This window comes from Giraffa tippelskirchi, chromosome 2 (genome assembly GCF_054371585.1).
Source record: "Giraffa tippelskirchi isolate mGirTip1 chromosome 2, T2T-mGirTip1v1.2.pri, whole genome shotgun sequence".
In the NCBI taxonomy this organism is placed as follows: Eukaryota; Metazoa; Chordata; class Mammalia; order Artiodactyla; family Giraffidae; genus Giraffa; species Giraffa tippelskirchi.
The window spans coordinates 57,567,632-57,584,511 of record NC_137276.1 but is presented as its reverse complement, the minus strand read 5'-3'; the positions used below and the strand labels follow the sequence as shown (position 1 = coordinate 57,584,511).

At 42.8% G+C, this 16,880-nt stretch overlaps 2 protein-coding genes across 12 annotated transcripts in view; one reads left to right on the top strand and one right to left on the bottom strand.

Annotated features, from left to right (window-relative positions):
• The window catches only part of LOC145535236 (collectin-43-like), a 174,080-nt gene that overhangs the window by 46,382 nt on the left and 110,818 nt on the right, over positions 1-16,880 (top strand). The gene's annotated exons all lie outside the window — the stretch shown is intronic.
• TMEM254 (transmembrane protein 254) lies at positions 116-15,834 on the bottom strand. Of its 4 annotated transcripts, none has more exons than XM_081563644.1 (4): positions 15,359-15,834; positions 14,316-14,419; positions 14,076-14,135; positions 116-5,805 (listed from the first exon to the last, which is right to left on the bottom strand). In XM_081563644.1, the coding sequence occupies exons 1-4, from the start codon at positions 15,458-15,460 to the stop codon at positions 5,475-5,477; spliced, it is 597 nt and encodes a 198-aa protein (XP_081419770.1). In that variant the 5' UTR covers positions 15,461-15,834; the 3' UTR covers positions 116-5,474. The 4 variants fall into 4 exon arrangements, with proteins under 4 accessions (XP_081419770.1, XP_081419762.1, XP_081419787.1 ...); XM_081563636.1 differs by having other exon boundaries at positions 15,718-15,834; XM_081563661.1 differs by lacking the exon at positions 116-5,805 and adding an exon at positions 7,065-8,734.

The following is a 16,880-nucleotide window of genomic DNA, read 5'->3' as shown; positions in this document are numbered from 1 at the left end:
TCTGCATAGTCAAATTTGAGAAACGTAGCATATTTCATCAGCCATGACCAATCTTCCAGCAAAAACTATACTCTTGTTTAATGTTACAGTTTACAAAGTTGCTTTACATAGACGATTTCATTTAAATTTATTATTTTATTTTCATCCCAGCCACAATATAAAATTATTCATATTCAATGATGAAACTGAAGTCCAGGAAGGTGACAAACTTGCCTAAAATTATATGTTTGGTGCCAGGTGAACCCCAACTTCAGTCTCAGTGGATGGTAGAATACTTTTTGATTATTAATAGTGTGCTGAATGTTGCATTAGTATGCATGGTGATTTTAGGTATAAAAATATAATGAACACACTAACCAGGTGTGGCATTTCAGTTATTCTTGTTTGAGAAGTTTAAGTGAATTCGGATGTAGTGTAGACATGACTAAAGTTTTCAGCGTGGTCCCTCCATGCTCCAGGTTCAGGGAACACTTTCCTACTTTATATTATAGATGTCATTCCTCTCTTTCATTTACAGCAATGTCAAAACTTTGATTTTAGTGACAATGTATATTGAGTAATTTTTATTTACTACAAACATCCAGTGCATTGTGTTGGTACAAGGAAAAAGTAAAAGTTCTTTGTGAATATTTCTCTGAATGGTATTAGCATGCAAAAGTATTTTCCCTAATCCAACCTTAACGCCTTACTATAAACAGAAATGAGGTAACCAGTATAACTCAAACCTATTCAGAAAGCTTAAGAGCCATCTTAAAATGTTTGTTGATAGAATTACAAATGCAGTATGTTGGATAAGATTTTTAAGTGTCCACTGTGTAAATCTTCATAAATAAAGGGAAATGTGAAATAAGTACACACTGTCATTGTCTAACCTTGACAGAAAAAGGAACTATAATTTCCAATTCAATGTGGACAAGGAGCCTTGCAGAGAGAAGGGTCTCATAGATTCATATATTACTTGACTGCACTAGATTTTTTTGTTTGTAAAGAAGGGAAGGAAAAATATTTATATATTTTTTAAAAGCCAAATTGCTCAACTAAGAGCTTTAATTAACAAGGTTCCAGCAAGGGTCCTGGGTAATTCTAATGATGTGATTGCATTCTGTACTCTAACCTCAAAGGCAGGTTCTCCAGTGTCTCTTTGGTGCTTTCATGCCCTCCATGTAAATACATACAGGCCCCCAGATGGTAAGTTATTTTGCTAAAGAACCTCTTTACACATCTGGAATATAACCTCAAAATTTGTTTTAAAACCATGGCTTATAAAATATGTTTGGACTTGGATTGCATGGAGTCATAAACACGTTGAATGTAGGGAACAGTGTTAGTTTATAAATGTGGCCTGTATTTAAGTTGTGAGGTTATTGCAGCAAAAACAGAAATGAGTGAACAGCCTTTGGCACATACCAGCCAAACAAGCCTATAAGAGTTAAACAATCTTCGTTATTCTTTAGCTGTTACTACTAACAAACACTTGTAGCCGGACTTGTCCTTCACAGAGATCATTACTCTCTGTGACTCCACATAGATTACACTCTGCACCTAGCATACTTTTCCCCCTACACTCTCTTGTGTGTGTGTGTGTGTGTTAGTTGCTCAGTCGTGTCCGACTCTTTGTGACCTCACGGACTGTAGCCCCCCCAGGCTTCTTGGTTTGTGGAATTCTCCAGGCAAGAACACTGGAGTGGACTGCCATTTCCTTCTCCAAATGTAAATTAGCTGCTGCTAAGTTGCTTCCGTTATGTCCAACTCTGTGTGATCCCATAGACAGCAGCCCACCAGGCTCCTCTGTCCCTGGGATTCTCCAGGCAAGAATACTGGAGTGGGTTGCCATTTCCTTCTCCAACACACTCTTGCAGCATTCTACATTTCAGAAAAAAGGTCATGGGCCAATAACTTCAGGGAGACAAGTCCTGGTTGCTGAATTGTCTGATGCCAGCTGTGGCTATTCTGATACTTTGCATGAGAAAAAAAAATGCAAGACCTTCAAGAAGATATAAAACCTCTCCCTCTTCCTGAGGATAGGGCACAGTTCTTGAGGCACTAGCCTGCTGTGTTTCCCTTTGGCCTGGCAAAAATAATAAAGCCGCTCTTTTCTATTGCTTCCAAACTGTTTCTCTGTATTTCTTTTTGGCATTGGTGGACAAGGAGCCACAATTTTGGTAACAAGGTCATTAGTTTTGTTTTTGTTCCTTCCATTGGTCCTTTCTTTTTTGTTCTTCCAAACTCTACTTGCTGTTGGTATTTCTGGGGTTTTAGTCTATTTGCCCTTCATGGTTGCTTCCAACATGCTTGGCCTTTTCTCATCCAAACTGCACATAGATGTTTCTCCCACATAACCGACTGCAACACAAGTCCAAGATGTCTCTATGTTTATTGTTTGCTTCACAGACTTACTCCTAAACTCCTGGGCTAGGAGGGAGAGAGGGGAGGAACATGAGATCCAGTTAGTCTGGCCTCTGTGTGTTACTTCACCCCATGGGATGCAGTTTATGGGTCCAAAAAATCAACGACTCACACCGTTTGCTATGATCCGTGGTTTGCTCTAAGCCATGATAATACCCCAAATAAGATTACAGCATTTTATACTTTCTGCCTTTAAAACAGTACTCCGTTTACTTGCTGCATCAGTTCAGTTCAGTTCAGTCACTCAGTCATGTCCGACTCTTTGCGACCCCATGAATCGCAGGACACCAGGCCTCCCTGTCCATCACCAACTCCCGGAGTTTACCCAAACCCATGTCCATTGAGTCAGTGATGCCATCCAACCATCACATCCTCTGTCATCCCCTTTGCCTCCTGCCCCCAATCCTTCCCAGCATTAGGGTCTTTTCCAATGAGTCAACTCTTCGCATGAGGTGGCCAAAGTATTGGAGTTTCAGGTTCAACATCAGACCTTCCAATGAACACCCAGGATTGATCTCCTTTAGGATGGACTGGTTGGATCTCTTTGCAGTACAAGGGACTCTCAAGACTCTTCTCCAACACCACAGTTCAAAAGCATCAATTCTTCGGCGCTCAGCTTTCTTCACCATCCAACTCTCACATCCATACATGACCACTGGAAAAACCATAGCCTTGACTAGACGGACCTTTGTTGGTAAAGTAATGTCTCTGCTTTTAAATATGTTATCTAGGTTGGTCATAACCTTCCTTCCAAGGAGTAAGCGTCTTTTAATTTCATGGCTGCAATCATCATCATCAGTGATTTTGGAGCCCCCCAAAATAAAGTCTGACACTGTTTCCACTGTTTCCCCATCTAGTTCCCATGAAGTGATGGGACCAGATGCCATGATCTTAGTTTTCTGAACGTTGAGCTTTAAGCCAATTTTTTCACTCTCCTCTTTCACTTTCATCAAGAGGCTCTTTAGTTCTTCTTCACTTTCTGCCATAAGGGTGGTGTCATCTGGATATCTGAGGTTATTGGTATTTCTCCCGGCAATCTTGATTCCAGCTTGTGCTTCTTCCAGCCTAGCATTTCTCATGATGTACTCTGCATATAAGTTAAATAAGCAGGGTGACAATATACAGCCTTGACGTACTCCTTTTCCTATTTGGAACCAGTCTGTTGTTCCATGTCCATTTCTAACTGTTGCTTCCTGACCTGCATACAGGTTTCTCAAGAGACAGGTCAGATGGTCTGGTATTCCTATCTCTTTCAGAATTTTCCACAGTTTATTGTGATCCACAAGGTCAAAGGCTTTGACATAGTCAATAAAGCAGAAATAGATGTTTTTCTGGTACTCTCTTGCTTTTTTGATGATCCAGTGGATGTTGGCAATTTGATCTCTGGTTCCTCTGCCTTTTCTAAAACCAGCTTGAACATCTGGAAGTTCACGGTTCACGTATTGCTGAAGCCTGGCTTGAAGAATTTTGAGCATTACTTTACTAGCGTGTGCTGCTGCTGCTGCTAAGTCGCTTCAGTCGTGTCCGACTCTGTGCGACCCCACAGACGGCAGCCCGCCAGGCTCCGCCGTCCCTGGGATTCTCCAGGAAAGAATACTGGAGTGGGTTGCCGTTTCCTTTTCCAGTGCATGAAAGGGAAAAGTGAAAGTGAAGTCGCTCAGTCGTCCGACTCTTAGCGACCCCATGGACTGTAGCCCACCAGGCTCCTCCGTCCATGGGATTTTCCAGGCAAGAGTACTGGAGTGGGACTAGCGTGTGAGACGAGTACAATTGTGCTGTAGTTTGAGCATTCTTTGGCATAGCCTTTCTTTGGGATTGGAATGAAAACGGACCTTTTCCAGTCCTGTGGCCACTGCTGAGTTTTCCAGATTTGCTGGCATATCAAGTACAGCACTTTCACAGCATCATCTTTCAGGATTTGAAATAGCTCAACTGGAATTCCATCACCTCCACTAGCTTTGTTCGTAGTGATGCTTTCTAAGGCCCACTTGACTTCACATTCCAGGATGTCTGGCTCTAGGTGAGTGATCACACCATCGCGATTATCTGGGTCGTGAAGATCTTTTTTGTACAGTTCTTCTGTGTATTCTTGCCACCTCCTCTTAATATCTTCTGCTTCTGTTAGGTCCATACCATTTCTGTCCTTTATTGAGCCCATCTTTGCATGAAATGTTCCTTTGGTATCTCTGATTTTCTTGAAGAGGTCTCTAGTCTTTCCCAATCTGTTGTTTTTCTCTATTTCTTTGCATTGATTGCTGAGGAAGGCTTTCTTATCTCTCCTTGCTATTCTTTGGAACTCTGCATTCAGATGGGAATATCTTTCCTTTTCTCCTTTGCTTTTCACTTCTCTTCTTTTCCCAGCTATTTGTAAGGCCTTCTCAGATAGCCGTTTTACTTTTTTGCATTTCTTTTCCATGCGGATGGTCTTGATCCCTGTCTCCTGTACAATGTCAGGAACCTCTGTCCATAGTTCATCAGGCACTCTGTCAGATCTAGTCCCTTAAATGTATTTGTCACTTCCACTGTATAATCATAAGGGATTTGATTTAGGTCATACCTGAATGGTCTAGTGGTTTTCCCTTTCTTCAATCTAAGTCTGAATTTGGCAATAAGAAGTTCATGATCTGAGCCACAGTCCACTCCCGGTCTTGTTTTTGCTGACTGTATAGAGCTTCTCCATCTTTGGCTGCAAAGAATATAATCAATCTGATTTCGGTGTTGACCATCTGGTGATGTCCACGTGTAGAGTCTTCTCTTGTGTTGTTGGAAGAGGTTGTTTGCTATGACCAGTGCATTCTCTTGGCAAAACTCTATTAGCCTTTGCCCTGCTTCATTCTGTACTCCAAGGCCAAATTTGCCTGTTATGCCAGGTGTTTCCTGACTTCCTACTTTTGCATTCGAGTCCCCTATAATGTTTTGACAAGCCCTCCAGGGCAGTGAGGCGGCTGCAATGGTCCACGCAGAAGCGAGGCGGCTGCGACGGTCCGCGCAGAAGCGAGGCGGCTGCGACGGTCCACGCAGAAGCGAGGCGGCTGCGATGGTCCATGCAGAAGCGTGGCCGAGAGGAGCTAGCTCAGCTGGAGGTGGCCGAGAGGAGCTAGCCCATGCCGGAGGCCAAGGGCGGCGGGTGAGAGGAGGTAGCCTGGGCCAGAGGCTGGGGGCAGCGGCCGAAAGGAGCTAGGCCGGGCTGGGGCCCGGGGGCGGCGGTGAGAGGAGCTACCCTGTGCCCAAGGCCGCGGGCGGCGGCCGAGAGGAGTTACCCCAGGTCCAAGGAGCAGCAGCTGCGTGGGCACAGGAGGGCCGAGAGGAGTTACTCCACATTCAAGGTCAGGAGGGGCCGTCGTGAGTAGATACCCCTTGTCCAAGGTAAGCAGCAACGGCTGCACTTTGCTGGAGCAGCTGTGAAGAGATACCCCACATCAAGGTAAGAGAAACCCAAGTAAGACGATAGGTGTTGTGAGAGGGCATCAGAGGGCAGACACACTGAAATTATAACTACAGAAAACTAGCTAATCTGATCTCACGGACCACAGCCTTGTCTGTCTCAATGAAACTAAGCCATGCTATGTGGGGCCACCCACGACGGACGGGTCATGGTGGAGAGGTCTGACAGAATGTGGTCCACTGGAGAAGGGCATGGCAAACCACTTCAGTATTCTTGCCTTGAGAACCCCATGAACAGTATGAAAAGGTGAAAAGATAGGACACTGAAAGATGAACTCCCCAGGTAGGTAGGTGCCCAATATGCTACTGAAGATCAGTGGAGAAATAACTCCAGAAAGAATGATGGGATGGAGCCAAAGCAAAAGCTATACCCAGCTGTGGGTGTGACTGGTGATAGAAGCAAGGTTTGATGCTGTAAAGAGCAATATTGCATAGGAACCTGGAATGTTAGGTCCATGAATCAAGGCAAATTGCAAGTGGTCAAACAGGAAATGGCATGAGTGAACGTTGACATTCTAGGAATCAGCGAACTAAGATGGATTGGAATGGGTGAATTTAACTCAGATGACCATTATATCTACTACTGTGGGCAGGAATCCCTTAGAAGAAATGGAGTAGCCATCATGGTCAACAAAAGAATCCGAAAGGCAGTACTTGGATGCAATCTCAAAAACGACAGAATGATCTCTGTTCGTTTCCAAGGCAAACCATTCAATATCACAGTAATCCAAGTCTATGCCCCGACCAGTAACACTGAAGAAGCTGAACTTGAACGGTTCAGTGAAGACCTACAAGACCTTTTAGAACTAACTGGCTGCATAGACTGTATCAAACTGAGTGAAATGTAATAGAAACAAAAGGAGGCCAATCCTGCAGTGAAAGGAGATGCTCATATCCACCCACGACTTGGTGTATGTGGATGAGTTATGTGGACTATAGGCAGCTCTTGAAACATAAGCAAGGATCTTAGTTGTGGCATGTAGGATCTAGTTCCCTGACCAGAGATCGAACCTGGGCCCGCTGCGTAGAGGGTGCCCATTGAGAGTGTAGAGTCTTAGCCACTGGATGGCCAGGGAAATCCCCTGCATTTCATTTTCAGTGGGAAAAAAACCAAACAAAACCCTGTTACAAATAGTTCCAGAATAGAGTCAGTCGGAGAAAGAGTAGTATCAAATGTGTGGCAATGCATAAAAAACTGACATACCAGAAAAGCATTTAATTGGAGATACGATCCACATTTTATTCAGTAATCTGCCATATTATCCTTGAAACCATTAATAACCCCTCAATCACAAAAGAACCAGTGGGAAAGATCTGGATTTTTGTGCAGAAGTCACTCTCCACCAAAAGCAATTCATAGTCTACCATCTCTCATGGCTGTGGTTTTACCTGGAGGCTCTTTTTTGTGGGGAGCAGGGAGAGGATCTGTTTCTCACAAACATTAGTTTAAAGCAAATAACATGACCTACTGTGTCATGGAAAAAAAAAACCAAGGTCTAGTTCCTAGTGAACCTGCAAGCAGGGGGGCCTTCAGGAAAGGAACCCTACGATCTCCTAGAGGTTACAGTCAATAACACTTCTGCCCCAACCAGTTAGTAGTCATAAGTGATAGCCAGGTGAATGAGAGAGGTAGTCATTAGCTGGAGAACCATGAGCTAGACTCTCTAGAACAGGAATGGCTGAGTGAGTCAGAATGGGAGGGACACATCTACAGAATCTGGAGAAAAGTAATTAGGAATAGGAAAGTGTGGAAAAGATACAGGTTTCCCACACTGTAGGAGACCCCTAGAAAGATGGTAGTCAAGGGCAGTCCTGTGCTTTTCTCTGAGACAGGTGTACACTGAACAGGTCCTGCAGTTTTCAGATAAAAATTGGAATGCTGCTGAACTAGTGCAAAGTGAAATCAGAGTGAACGCCGTGTGAGGCGATGGGACAGGTGTTAGGGTTAAAAACGAAGCTGTCTAAGCTGCGGTCCTGACCTGAAAGTGGCCGTCAGACCCTGCACACTACAGAGCACTATGTCGGAGGGCCCGAGTGGAAAGAGACACCACTTCTGGCTGGAAGGACAGAAAAGGCATTCTCCAATCCTTTCTTCTGGATTCCTAGCATGTCTTTTGCGTCACTGCTCAGCCCACCCCATTCCAGGCACTTGTTTGTCTTCCTTATCTTTCTCTGTAATGTGAAATGGAAGCCTGAGAGGTGTCTAATAACTGTGGGTGGAATGTGCTGTGGAGGCGTCACTCTATTTTGGACCAAGTGGGTAGAAAAAAATTGGAGGAAAGGAGAGCTGATAAGATGGTGGTGGTAAGGGTAAGGTGTTTTAATCAGAAGGTGTGAGCAAAGGTATCTCAAACTTAGTATGTGGCTTAAAGCAGGTGACAGGGAGAATGTCAGTGCAGCCAAGGACCACAGGAAGGTAGCTGGGAGCGCTCTGCCAAATATGTTAGTCTGCGTAATTAGAAAGCTAAAATCTTTTCCTGCTATCTACTTAACTTTAACTAGAGCTGATGAAGGAATCATGAATAACGAGAGGGCCTTAACTTTCTAGAAAGTAGGAAGATCAAGTAAACATAGCACCCCTCAAAAAAGATGAGGCTGAATATCAAAGTATAGAGAAAGCTTTTGAGTATCTTCTTTTCTCCCCCTAGTAACTTTATATGCTATATTTTCTCTCTTTTTTTTAAACTGAAGTATAGTTGGTTAAAAATATTGTATTAGTTTCAAGTATACAATAAAGTGATTCAGTTTTTTTGGATATCTTTTTTAAGTTTGTTTTTGGTGTTTTGGTCTAAAAGCAATCAAGTAATAGAGAGATGCCATCCCAAAAAGGAATGTCTGTAGGAACCAGAGCAGTTGGGTCCAAGTATTCGTGATGCCTTTAGACCTAAAAAGAGAAAAGAGAAAAATCTATCCACCAGAATCTTAGTATTATGGTTTCACAGTAGTCAGTTTTAAAAAATGTATTACTTCTACCTACTTTCATTGGGTTTATTTTGCACTTTCCTCCCACTTTTTAACTTAAATGGTTGGTTCATTTACTTTAGTTTTTCTTATGCATTTAGGAGGGTACACTCCTCCCTGAGAAAGTCTGGGTACTGCCTAGGGGATGATATTGTGAAACTATTTCTCACATGATTTGATGAACATATAGGATTAAAATCACTGGGATGGCTTCAAAGCAAGAGTTTTGAAGATTAGATGTAAATCCTAGCTTGGGCTTCCCTGGTGGCTCAGTGCTGCCAGTACAGGAGACCCAGGTTCTATCCTTGGGTTGGGAAGATCCCCTGGAGAAGGAAATGGCAACCCACTCCAGCGTTCTTGCATGGAAAATCCCCTGGACAGAGGAGCCTAGCGGGCTACCGTCTGTGGAGTCGCAAAAAGAGTCAGACACGATTTAGCAACTACACAGCAAAAAACAAATCCTAGCTTGGCCAACTACCAGGATGACCTTGGGCAAGTCACTCACTCACTCTCAATATCAGTTTCCTCATCTAAAAAACCAGGAATAATAGTATTTATCTCACCTTGAGATAAGTTACACAAAGTGGTTAGTAAAGGGCCTGGCACATGGGAATAATAAATACTGCTTATACACCCATTCAAACTAAACTGCTTAACACCAAGGTCAACAGAAAATGGCCCAGTTCAAGTGACTGATTTGCCCAGTTTCATCTGTATATAAATAAGTCTCATATATTTTAAAAATAGATGCAAAAACAATATAATTTTCTATACTAACAGATTAAAGGAAAAAAATTGTATGATCATAAAAAATGCAGAAAAAGCATTTGATAAATTTCAACATCCAGTCTTAATACAAGTTCTTAGAAAACTTAGAGAACAGAACTTTAATCTGATATAGAAGATCTATACAATATACAACTCTAGAAAAAACATGAGGCAGAGTGTTGAAAGTTTATAAGGCCAGGATGCCTACTATTACCACTTCGAGTTGACAGTGAACTGGGTTACTGAGAGGGTAACAGGCAGGAAGGCCAGGGGTCTCCAAACAGAGGAAATAGGCTACAAGTGTCAGACACTTTTTATCTCTCTCTTAAGTGGCCAGGAAACAAACTACTAGTTTTTTCCCCTTCTCTACACAAATTTAAAAAGAGGTTTCTCTTAAAATTCTGTGTTGCCATGACGACACCTGGTTCCACCTGAACTTAACTTTTCTCAAACCTTGAGCTAACCAATGCGTTTTTCTGATGGAAATGTTTGTCTTAAGCTATGTTAACGAACTATGTATTTACCCTAGACTCTCTTTCTTCAAGTAGGTTCTGCTTAAGACTCAGAACCGATAGTTCAGTTCAGTTGCTCAGTCATGTCCGACTCTTTGCGACCCCATGGACTGCTGCACGCCAGGCCTCCCTGTCCATCACCAACACCCGGAGTTATTCAAACTCATGTCCGTTGAGCCGGTGATGCCATCCAACTATCTCATCCTTGGTCGTCCCCTTCTCCTCCTGCCTTCAATCTTTCCCAGCATCAGGGTCTTTTCAAATGTTCTTCGCATCAGGTGACCAAAGTATTAGAGTTTCAGCTTCAACATCAGTCCTTCTAATGTATTCAGGACTGATTTCCTTTTGATGGACTGGTTCGATCTCCTTGCTGTCCAAGGGACTCTCAAGAGTCTCTCCAACACCACAGTTCAAAAGCATCAATTCTTCAGCGCTGAGCTTTCTTTATAGTCCAACTCTCACATCTATACATGACTACTGGAAAAACCATAGTTTTGACTAGACTGACCTTTGTTGGCAAAGTAATGTCTCTACTTTTTAATATGCTGTCTAGGTTGGTCAGAACTTTTCTTCCAAGGAGCAAGCGTCTTTTAATTTCATGGCTGCAATCACCATTTGCAGTGATTTTGGAGCCCCCCAAAATAAAGTCTGTCACTGTTTCCACTGTTTCCCCATCTATTTGCCATGAAGTGATGGGACCAGATGAAAAAGTTGGCTTAAAACTCAACATTCAAAAACATTCATAAAACTAAGATCATGGCATCTGATTCCATAACCGATAAGGGCTCAACAAACCTGTATGTTTTACTCATACATTGTTCTGCTAATCTATGTTAATGAAACTATACATTTACTTGGAAACCTGTCTTCTTCAAGATTCATGTCAATCGTTTTATGGCCTGGGAAGACTCACCTGGTGCCAATGTTATCTCAAAATGCATGTTGTGGGTGAGGGGCCTGGTGCCACTCTGAGTTTTGAGACATCTCCTTTCTCTAATTAACAGCTTGCTGATAGGTATATAACTTACTGCTAAAGGCTAGCAGGGGGGCACTCTTTCTGCCTCCTTCTGATGTCTATATCAGAAGCTTTCTCTATCTCTTTTATACTTTAACAAAACTTTATTACACAAAAATAAAGCCTCTGAGCGATCAAGCCTTATCACTGGCCCCAGATTGAATTCCTCTCCTCCAGAAGCCAAGAATCCCAGCGTCTCTTCACTGCTCAGCAACAACCTTTCATTACTAGCTAGTGTAATGAAGGAAACTTAAATAAAAGGTATATGGAGTTGAAAGTATATGGAAGAAATAAAACTGTCTATTTCTATAGGCAACTGGGTACCTAGAAAATGTAAAGGAATCTTTTAAATCATTAATGATGAACAATTAGATGAACAGATGAACTATTAGAACTAAAAAATGAATTTACCAAGGTCACTGGGTGTGAGGTCAGTAGATAAGCATCAACTATATTCATAGATTCTACCACCAAACAATAAAAAGGTGAAATATGTATCACAGTGGGCCAGGACATACGAGAAATTCATTCACACAGAATTATTTATAATAGTTTAGAAAAGCTAGAGGTTTAAAAGTCCATCAGAAGGAAGATTTGTTGAGTACATTAGGACACATCTATATAATATTATGTACTAATGAAATGAATGAGTTCAATTTACAGATATAGACATGGGAAAATAGGCATATATGACAATAGAAAAAATTATAGAAGAGTTTGTGTCTATATATATCTATGGCAGCTATAAAGTCAAACATCCAGTCCAATCTTATGTCTAGTTAAATGGAATTCCTTTCTATTGCTGGACAGTGGAATTTGGGGTCGAGGGCTACAAATGTTCTGTATGTCTTCATGATTTTTTTTTTTAATTGGACGAAAACTGCTTTATTCCGCTTTACAACAACATATTTAGTGATTCTTTCATTTAAATGTATTCATTCATTCATAAAAGGAATATCTGTTCTTATTTACAGTGACCAATGATACACTGCAACATGTTAGTCCATAAATAAATGATTTCAGGAACATGAGAACAGTGCCCTAACCTCTCTATGCCTGTTCTCCTGCTTCCTCTCAAAGAACTGGAGAGCTGGATGTTCAACTCGAGTCTTTCTGTTTTCATTAGAGGCTTCATATGCCAATTGCAAAATAGGTGTCATGTACTCCAACACTGTAACTTGGAGGGCTGGACTGCACACCTCCAAGCTGAGCTCTCATTGAGAAGTGAAGAGGCTTTTAGAAAGAGGTACTGGTGCTGTGGCACCTCCTATCACAGTCAGCCTGAAAAGCAGCTTCAAAAGAACCATTCAGAGAGCCTGACAAGAGTCCCCTGTGATTTGGGGGAGGGTTAACACCTGACTCACAAGTTTAAATACCAGTAGAGCTGCCTAATAGGATACATGGCTGTGCAGGAAACGGCACACACCTGTAGATTTATCCCAATGGAGGGATAACGAAGCTGTCATTGTGAGCCTTACAGGTCTTGTAAAAGGGCACTGGTGTGCATATGCTTAAAAGCGACCCTGCCCCAGAGGCCTAACTAAAGGGCAGAAGAAACCTAAATAAGAGGAAAACATCATCAACCCTAAGGGGAAACTACAAGTGACATGCTGACTAAGGTTGAAGGAACCATCAAGGAAACTGTGGAAGGGAGATCCCTGGTGATGGGTGGTTTCTCAAAAATCCACCAGGGACCCTTTGGAGAGAAAGAATCAACAATGGGTATGCAACTTCCACATCACCCAGTTGCCTGATCACAAGGCAGATCATGCACTGCTTCCTTTACATATACTTCCGGCACCCCAAGGGGCCACAAGCAACTACTGCTAGTGAGCAGGGAACGAAGTTAGAATGAGAGTGAAGACATCAATTACACCCTCTTCCCCATGGCGGCCTGCTGAGCCTTGGCTGAAGAACAGATGTACTGAATTTGATAAAAGTTCATAGTTTTAATAACTTTAAAACTTGACAATATCAGATAGTGACTGAACGATCTATGGACCTGCTTTAGATTTTATCCAGGGCTAGGGTGGGAGGCAGACAATAATCCACGGGGGATTGGAGAGAGGTAAAAAAATAAAGCTGCTTTATGCTCCTCTCCTAGAAAGTCCAGCTCATTTAATAAAATAGAAGATGGAGTAACATAATGTATTTAAGTCAGTTAGCAGTTGTCTGGCATAGTGTGTATCCAAGAAATATTAATTATTTTTATTATTAAAACATAATAAAGTACCTTATTTTCCACTTTTAGAAGTAATACCACAAAAACAGAGGTGGTAATTAATCTTGAGCCAAAGAAAAAAACTCAATTGTAAAGCAATCTGGCATTACTGTAACCATTTACTTTCTGTGTATGCTTACATAAAGTCTAAATGTAAAGAGAAGCTTTTTCTAGTTTTCTCACATTTGTTATTTACACTGGTATTTACTGAGTAGGGCCTAGTCACCGGACTTTTAGCTTTCACTGCACCCCAGAATCATGTACAGAACTTGGAAAAAAAATAACACATTCCTGTGCCTGAAGCAAGGCCTACCAGATTAGGATCTCTGGGTCTGGAAACCAAACAGGTGAATTTTAAGAAAGCTCCTCAGATGATTCAGTTGCCGAACTAGGGGTTGAGAATCACTGGGCTAGGTCAATACAGCTCTTTTTCAAACTAGAAGGCAGCCTCCTAATCTTTCCTTCTAGTTAGGGCTACAGGGAGATTTTTGAAAAAAAGAAAAAAAATTATCTAAATTAAATGACTAAATAATTGACTCATTAACACAAATGAAATGAATTCATTCATTAACTATTTACTGAATACTCCCTCTGAGTACTGAGTGAGGCTCAGTATTAGGTGTGGGACTTCAACTCTATCCTGAGAGTGTTCTCAGCCCACAAGTGCATGAATTATTCAAATATGGCTACTCTTAACTTATATTAGATACCAAGAGAAAAGCAACAAAGATCTATTAAAAACACTTACTTGCACAATACAATGGCATACAAGGACTCTCCCACGTGAATCATCCAGGCAAGCCAATACCTGAAACAAAAGTCAGCCTACTTTAAGGTGATGGTCCTCTGCTGATGAGATCTAACAGAAAAACCTCCAAAAGAAAGGTGCTTTAATAATGAACGAGCACCACTTTTAGAAGGCAACCATGGGCCTTCCAGGGAGACTGGAGCTGTGGGGTCCACATCCCGTTTCTGGATCTCTACTTACCAACCATGCACGAGGGTGTGATGATGCTTCAGCAAGTACTGAGTGAAGGGGCCCAGGGGTCCCAGGCTCTGATAAGGAATACTCTCAGGCCAGAAGACCATCCACTGAAAGAGAACCAGAGTGCTTTTAGATCACTTAAAGGTATTTTTAACCAAGGCTATGAAATAATCCTGATTCCGCAAGAACAAATAACAGACCAAAGCAACTCTGAACCAAGCCATACGGGCTTCAATTCTTGAATTCTATTTTCTGAAAGCCATTCCAGTGGAAGATTTCTGCTAAGGAAACTATGCGGTTATCAGACTTAGTGCCCAGATTAGCTGACTTCTGTTCTTACTGAATTCCACAATGTAGTAGTCTGCAACCCACTGTTTTGGGTATCTTCTTGTGGATCAGCTGGTAAAGAATCCGCCTGCAATGCGGGAGACCTGGGTTCAATCCCTCGGTTGGGAAGATCCCCTGGAGAAGGGAAAGGCTACCCACTCCAGTATTCTGGCCTGGACAATTCCATGAACTGTATAGTCCATGGGGTCGCAAAGACTCGGACACGACTGAGCGACTTTCACTTTCACTGTATTCTTTAAATGAATTCTGTCTCTCTCAAAAAAGTTGCTGCTCATCTCAGTAGAGATTGTCTTCTTGATTTTACATCTATGTCATATTATGCACATTCTCTCTATCCCTTACCACTTAAATTCTACCCAACCTTTAGGTTTATCCCCATTTTCCAAGCAATTCCAACTGCCTCCAACATTCTGCTTTGGAAGCCCTATCTTGACTTGGCAGGCCTAGAACTGTCATCTTGGCCTCTTTCTCCTCTAGTTCTACTCAGACCTGAATAAGTCCTACTAACCTTGGAGACGCAAAGGCAGGAACATTGCCAAGCGAAAATCTGACGAGCCCACCGAACTTCCGCTTACGCGAATTACCTAGGCGACCGCCAGACGCGCAAGCGCAAGACCTCCCCCCCCCCGCACCGTGCCCCTCGCTCTACGGGAGCCTGGCGGGCCAAAACAAAAGCCCCGCGGCGTACTACACCTTACCCCGAAATATCCCAGCACCAGGACCGTGACCAGCGAGGGCAGGGGTCTGGCTATACGGAAGTAGGAGACAGCAGCCCCGCCAGCCTCCGACTTCGCCACCATTTTGAAAGATCTAGTCACCTAGTCATGGGGTGGGGAGGGAAAGCGTGGCCAGCTGGTTTCTCAAGATCTCAACACAGGCGAAAGGCGTAGACAGACGAGTGCGACTGCGTTTTCTTCCCAGGTCTAGTTCCCTGGCTCAGAGCGCGAGAGAGCCGCGATTGCGCCTGCGACCTCTCCACGGCTCCAGGCGAGATCTTGCCGCTCCAGGCAGCACTTCAGCCCCTCGCCTAGCCTTCCTCGGTGCCCGCTGCCCTTACCGTGTAATAGCCAAAAGAGAGGATGATGACAGTAACCCAGAACAGACTGCTCCTCTGGAAGTAGGTCTCATCTCCTCTTGCCTTCCCCATCGCTGCAGCGCACATCAGGGGATGCCTGGCAGGCCAGCCGCTGTGCGCGGGGAGATAAAGGCAAGACTGGGGCGGGGCCACGGCAAAAGCTCCTCCCTTCTCTCCCCTAAGAGAGAGGAGTCCGTGGGCTTGAAACTTGGGAAGAGTCCCCAGCCACTCTGGCCTGGTGGGCTGGTCATCATCTTGCAGGGGAAACCCCACCTTCTCTGAGTTTCCGAAGCTTAAGATAATGGTGTTGGAATAGATGGTGCGTTATGCTTCTGATAACTATGGGTCTAATTTTTTTTTTTTTTACCTTTTAGTTTGTATTGGGGTGTATATAGCTGAGTAACAATGTTGTGATACTTTTCAGGTGTTCTCTAAGTCTGTGAGTCTCATTCTGTTTTGTAAGTTCATTTGTATCATTTCTTTTTAGATTCCACATACATGTGATGTGCAAGTGGTATTTCTCCCTTTCTGACTTACTTCACTCAGTATGACAATCTGTAAGTCCATCCATGTTGCTGCAAATGGCATTATTTCATTCTTTTTAGTAACTGAGTGACATTCCACTGTATATATGCACATCTTCATCCTTCCTCTGTTGATGGACATTTAGATTGCTTCCATGTCTTGGCTGTTGTAAATGGTGCTGCAGTGAACATTGGGGTGCCTGTATCCTTTTGGATCATGTTTTTCTCCAGATACATGCCGGAGTGGGATTGAATCATATGGTAGCTCTAGTTTTAGATTTTTTTAAGGAACCTCCATACTGTTCTTCATAGTGGCTGTACCAAGTTACATCCCCTCCAACAGTGTGGGAGGATTCCCTTCTCTCCACACCCTCGCTAGCATTTATTGTTTGTGGATTTTTGATGATTGCTATTCTGACTGGTGTGAGGTGATATCTCATTGTAGTTTTGATTTGCATTTCTCTAATAATTGGCCATGTTGAACATTTTTTCATGTGCCTCTTGGCCAACTGTATCTCTTCTTTGGAGAAATGTCTCTTTAGGTCTTCTGTCCATTAGTTAATTGGGTTTGTTTTGATGCTGTTAATAAGCATCGTGAGCTGTTTGTAAATTTTGGAGACT

What these genes read in the sequence shown, in the direction of transcription:
- TMEM254 (XM_081563636.1), bottom strand. Translation starts at nt 15,822, where the DNA reads ATGTGCGCTGCAGCGATGGGGAAGGCAAGAGGAGATGAGACCTACTTC. An exon ending in CACACCCTCGTGCATGGTTG is followed by an intron (nt 14,136 to 14,315) that starts GTAAGTAGAGAT and finishes CTTTTGTTTCAG; the next exon opens with GTATTGGCTTGCCTGGATGA. An exon ending in TATGCCATTGTATTGTGCAA is followed by an intron (nt 5,806 to 14,075) that starts GTAAGTGTTTTT and finishes ATCTCTTCACAG; the next exon opens with CTGCTCCAGCAAAGTGCAGC.